Raw genomic sequence first — 5,851 nt, 5'->3', positions numbered from 1 at the left:
GCCCTTCTATAGAAATAAACCATTGTTTGGATCTTGTGAGGCCATTCTTGACAAATGGCCTTTTTCAATCATATTTCTCGATATCTGTGATTTATACTTCAATAATACTGGACCCGTCACGGATCTTTCCACTCAGGTGAAAGATCTCAAACATTGTGTCCCGATTTTTGCTTCAATTTGATCAAATATCCTACGATTTACTGTCATTAACATCTGCCTAATCTTGGCCCTTTTTGGAAACTTCAGCTCACGAATCAGGTTATATCTTCTCCTGTGGTATTTGAAAACACTCGCATTTTGAGGTGAAGCTTCGCCTGTGGATACTACCTCACAAGACACGGCCACCGCCACAAACACCAAAAGGTAGGGTAGATAGAGGGCAAGCCCGGAAGATATCGAAGAAACGGCAGCGAATATTCTGCAGATCACTGGATTCGTTGTCCCGTTAGCTGTCTGGCCGCCACTGTACAGTTCCCCTCTTACCGATATATTACTAGTCCTCTATATGAGCCCAGACGAACACGTCTCCAAGTGCCCCATCTCTTTCCACACCGGAAGTCTTATCCACATTTTGACAGTGATCTTCTACGGACTATACTGAGTGTGGAGGGTTCTCTTTCCGGACTCATTATTTATCCCTCGTCCCTTCTCTTCATGCCTAGTTTACCGCCTCAGTTTTAGTGGGTGTACGTTTACGAAAGAAGCCAAACCACACCCACAGTTCTAAAACCGAACTTAATTGTCTGATCCACTCATTTGTCGATTGGAGATTAGGAGTTCTTGTTGACGAGATAGCAATCTTCCATCTATTACTCATTTTTTCGTATATCTTTTCTGTCTATACAGTGGTGATCGATCTACAGAACCAGAATCGTTTCCACCGTCAGTCATTCAGTCCTGCTGCCCTGTGAAGAGGGGGGCCAAAAGAATCAAACAGAACAAAAGTAAGAAACATAAGGTGAGAAGGCTTCTTGTTCTATGCTACCGGCGACTTTATCCCTTCGTTTCCCCAGCATTCATCATTTACCCTGCCCAAAGTTATCCAAGAAATATCGTCATCCTTGTCGGTGTATTCAGCTCAACGACCAGACAACCATATTTGGTCCTCCCGTTGTACCATTCTTATTGTTGTTGTTTTTCACCCTCTTCCCTGTCGCACTAGAGATGAGAGCCAAGAAGACGAGCCATTCCTGGCTGCTCTCTTCCCCTTTTGGCGTGATCCAAAAGCCACTAAGCTCTATCCATCATCCACTTCTTACCGTATGTTTGCTGCCATTGTCTTCTCACTTCTGGGATGCTGCCACTAGCACGAGCATCACCCTCTGAGTATCGCTTTTTCTGGTTTCTGCTCTCGCCTGAGCCTCATCTGCTCTATGCCTGTGGCCTATAGCCTCCCTCTGGAATTCTTATGGCAAATCTATTCCCTCGCCTACTTCTAGCCACTCACCATTCCCCAATCATTCATAATGAAGATTATCCTATGATTAAGGGTTTGTTTGGGAGGGGAGATTAGGGAGGAGGGCCCATACTACTGGGCATGTGCGTGTGCGTACATTTTGACTCTACTTACGCCCATTTCCACAGTCGAAACCTCCTATTACAATATCGTACCATCCGAGAAATCCTCAGTACAACCGCTAGGCTGTCAGCTTGGGTATCTCTTCAATAACTGCTCTCGATCCCCTCCCACTCCCGCTGTGCCCGTTGGGCTAGGAATCATATTCCAATTTGCCTCACCCAAAGTATCCAGTGTATACTTTCCTTTTCTCTTCATCTCCATCTCTTCCTGAATAGCCCTACCCCTCCTCCTCCTATACCCGCCCTTCCTGTTCTATCTATATTGTGTATATCGTTTCCTTTTTCTTCTCTCTCTTTTTCTCCCTCTTTTCCAGTTTCTCCTGGAGTCCATACGCCCCTATTTATCAGCGTCCTTCTTCTATCCATCCAACTGCTTCACATTGAAGAGATTTTTGAAAGTTACTTTGCAGAGGCCACGGCATTTTCTAACGCATGTACATATCACTGTCGCTGCAGTGAGTGCTACTACAGCATCAAGTACGATTGCACACAGGTAAAAGAACTTTGGAGAGGAAGGTATGTGCTGTAGTTTCCTTTCTATACTGGAGAGCTGGCACTATGTACTGTTGATAGTCGACTAACTGCTTGGAGGCTTACTTTTGCACTGTGTTTCTGGTACTCTAGATCCTGTCATGACGAACACCGCAGATAATGCTTCTTCAGGCGATTCGAAACCAGCAAAGGCAACACCAGGTAGCCCATCGTCAAACCCTAATAAGGCCAACTCATCGGCAACAGCAACTCAAAAGTCCGGTAAGTACCACCTGTTATAGTCATTAGTTACCGAGCAACGGAAAAACTCCATATTAAAGCTGGCATCGTACAGACACTGGATTCTTCCAGGATTCTCGACCACATAATATACATCATCATCCTGAAGATACTACTTATGTGAGACATAATGGATTACCCTTTGCGACGCTGAGTATGAGCGGCATGAGGTCCGCACTACCCGGTTACCAAGCCCCCAATGTTGTTTTTGACCGGCGTGTGATGTCGCAGCACTTTGTCCCTACAGGGCCTGGTCATGGAGTGGTATACTCATCAATGCACCCTTTACCATTGTTCCCCGAGACGACACCAAATATGAATATGCATTTCAATAACCTATTCCCTCAAGCATATTCACTTCACTCACACGAGCAACAGCAGCAGCAGCAACAACAACAACAACAACAACAACAACAACAACAACAACAACAACAACAACAACAACAACAACAACAACAACAACAACAACAACAACAACATATACCACCTCAGCATACAGGGTATCAGCCGCTAGGTTACAGCTCACCAGCGCACTTGGGAATCCCGCCAGCCAGATACGAGCAAACTTATTATCCCCCTCTTACATATGCGGCATCTCATGGGCAGAGTGCAGTTCAAGCGAATGTGACAATCCACTTACATCCACATCGTGCATCCCACAATACTCAAGAGAACTCTTCTAAAACATCAGCAAACCTTTCAAAAAGGCCCATGTCACGTACTTCAGAGTCGGGCTATGACGTCTCAAAGACTATTGTGGACGGGTCAACTCCCATGAGATCCAGGCAAGCTCAGCCTTCTGCAATGGGTAAGCAGAAAAGGAATAATTATGCGGCAGAATCAATGGCTCATGATCCACCTTTATTATCATAGGCTGACATTCGTTTGGTAGATGCAGCCTCACACCCAATCAATTCTACCAGCACCATAGCACCGCGAGGACCCCCAAGGAAGCCAAAGCAATCTGGTAATGCTTTATGGGTTGGCAATCTACCCCCTGGGACAGACATTAATGAACTGAAAGACTACTTCGCACGGGATGCCACTAAAGATGTCGAAAGTGTCTTTCTCATATCGAAAAGCAACTGTGCCTTTGTTAATTATAAGACGGAGGTGGCGTGCCTTGCAGCACTATCAAGATTCCACGACACCAGGTTCCATGGAGCACGTCTCGTCTGTCGACTGCGTCGGGATTCGATGTCTCCTGCTCCGCAGCCCGATTCATCATGCTGTTCATCTCAAGCTGATAACGGTGCTGTCGCTATACACAACGAGCAGGTTGGAAATATGTTGGTGGAAAAGATAGCTGATAGCAAATATTCAAGGCCTCGGATGCCAAACAGATATTTCATTGTCAAAAGCCTATCTATGGATGACCTCGAGCTAAGTAGACAAAGTGGGATCTGGGCAACGCAGGCGCATAACGAGGGCACCTTGAACCAGGCCTATCAGGTGAGTCTCAAAATCCAAACAAAGGTGGAAGGCGACACAGAGAGGAGAGTACCTTGAGTTAATACAAATAGAAACTAGACTGCTGATAATGTCTACCTTGTCTTTTCGGCCAACAAGTCTGGCGAGTATTATGGGTACGCTCGGATGGTGTCACCAATCCAAGAGGACGACGGCTTGAATATGGAGATGCTGCCTCGCCCTAACCACATCCAGGCCGAGCCCGAGGACTTGGATTTGACACCAACTCTAGCGACGTCCACCGCCCCAAATGGACGGATCATCAATGATATTGTGCGGGGAACAGTGTTCTGGGAAGCAGACTCATCAGAAGATGAAGGCGGAAACAAGATTGATAAGAGCGTTGCAGACGTAGCCGAGGAGGTATCAGAGTCGGGGTTCCAATCTATAGGGAAGCCGTTCCGGATCCAATGGCTTTCGACAGAACGAGTCCCTTTCTACCGCACACGAGGTTTGCGGAACCCTTGGAACGCAAACCGAGAAATCAAAATCGCCCGAGATGGCACAGAGATTGAGCCGGCTGTAGGGGAGAGGCTTGTGCAGCTATTCCACACACCTTACCCCGGGTGAGGCGAAGAGGAAGAAAGAGAAGCAGAGGCGTGTAGATTGATGCCCAGGATCTCACAGTTTAACTCTAGAGTCTTCTCTATAAACGAATCAATACGTGTGTATGGTTTTCTTTTTGCTATATATTATTTATTTGCTTTTACCTTTCCCCTCTTTAGATGAAGGTAGAAGAATAATAGGGGGAAAAAAGGTGTGGTACATGGCTAATAAGAGCTATCCGTATCCTTCGTTTGTGCTGTTTGGGGTAGCAGGCAAGGGTATGCCAAAAAGACACCTATGTTATACTTTATATATACTTTAAGTATTGTTTTGTCTTGTAGTGCGGTATGGAGAGGAGCTATATGGAACCCCTCCTTTAGGAGTGAGGTCACCGATAGAGAGGTAAAAGGGAATAAATCAATTGTCACGATAAACTTTGTTTGCCAAGTTTTTATGGACATACATGAGAAGCATGGGGAAGAGGGGCTGCTGTGAATACAATTCAAGCTATTGTTAGCTACCCTTGAATATGGATAAGAACATGAGTAAGTGCCAACAGAATAATGGAGTCCTGGCTCCCTTTTCATTTAATTTCCTCAGCTGAAACCAGGACATTAACCCCCCCCCCTTTAACTGCAAGTAGTAAAATAAGGCAGACTAACATGTGATCGGTGTGGGTCAAAAACGGACAGATTGATAGAAAAGTTGATCGATCGATAGACACTGCGTAGATTCTAATGCTTAAACTGTTCGCCAGACCTTTCCAGTTTTTCTTTCCCCCCTCCCAAGTTGTGGTTCTGTTACGAGTTCTTAACCACTGCATCCTGGGCCATTGACCTCATCAATCATGGCTGGGAGATGAATCATCGAGTTTCCCCGGATCCAACCCCAAGGAGGCTAGACCGGTTCTGGCCCGCGGTCAATCGTGGGGTAAAGTTACCTAAACCTTACCGTACAGGACATTCATTCTTCATCTCATCTTTCCTTCTCTTGACTCGAATGAAGAAGATTTCTTTTCCCTTTCTTTCCTCCTCCTAATCTTCCGTCCCTTTCTTATCCCCACTAACCGTCACCTTATTCTACCTATAGAATACTACTGTATCGGTGAATTATTCCCTGGTAAAGGTAGCCACTAGGAGCTCGTGGCATGGCAGATCCCTGGGAGGTCTTTTTGTGGTAGCCCTCCTTAGAGCTAGCGTCTTCTCCACATCCTGAAAGTTCATTCCATACACCGGCGAGTTTTGTGCCAAGAGAAAATCGATTGAATCCCATCCATGCTCCCGGCCCCTTCACTGGAGCTCTCCACTCTACCTCTGCAGCTAGCTGGTCGATCATAAGGTATGAAAAACCCGCTCTTTCCGCATCCCTTAGCTTGTCTTCCCCTCTACTTCCTTCCGTTTCTTGTCTGGGTTATTAATAGCACCCCGTATCCCTTCTTGGTGGTGGCTCTGCCAACTGCGGCGGCTTCGGCATCTTTCCCTACTAG

At 46.2% G+C, this 5,851-nt stretch overlaps 1 protein-coding gene across 1 annotated transcript; it reads left to right on the top strand.

Moving 5' to 3' along the window:
• Nucleotides 1-2,742: 2,742 nt before the first annotated feature.
• On the top strand, nt 2,743-4,859 carry BDV37DRAFT_263965 (putative YT521-B-like splicing factor). The gene is made up of 3 exons (XM_032083614.1): nt 2,743-3,157; nt 3,242-3,801; nt 3,880-4,859. Exons 1-3 carry the CDS (start codon nt 3,061-3,063, stop codon nt 4,387-4,389), a joined length of 1,167 nt encoding a protein of 388 aa, XP_031935519.1. The 5' UTR covers nt 2,743-3,060; the 3' UTR covers nt 4,390-4,859.
• The last annotated feature ends 992 nt before the right edge of the window (nt 4,860-5,851 follow it).

Source organism: Aspergillus pseudonomiae (genome assembly GCF_009193645.1).
Source record: "Aspergillus pseudonomiae strain CBS 119388 unplaced genomic scaffold BDV37scaffold_127, whole genome shotgun sequence".
Taxonomy (NCBI): domain Eukaryota; kingdom Fungi; phylum Ascomycota; class Eurotiomycetes; order Eurotiales; family Aspergillaceae; genus Aspergillus; species Aspergillus pseudonomiae.
Note: the sequence above shows the minus strand (reverse complement) of the source record. Positions and strands in the feature narration are given on the sequence as shown.

What these genes read in the sequence shown, in the direction of transcription:
- BDV37DRAFT_263965 (XM_032083614.1), top strand. Translation starts at nt 3,061, where the DNA reads ATGTCACGTACTTCAGAGTCGGGCTATGACGTCTCAAAGACTATTGTG. An exon ending in AGCTCAGCCTTCTGCAATGG is followed by an intron (nt 3,158 to 3,241) that starts GTAAGCAGAAAA and finishes TTCGTTTGGTAG; the next exon opens with ATGCAGCCTCACACCCAATC. An exon ending in CCTTGAACCAGGCCTATCAG is followed by an intron (nt 3,802 to 3,879) that starts GTGAGTCTCAAA and finishes AATAGAAACTAG; the next exon opens with ACTGCTGATAATGTCTACCT.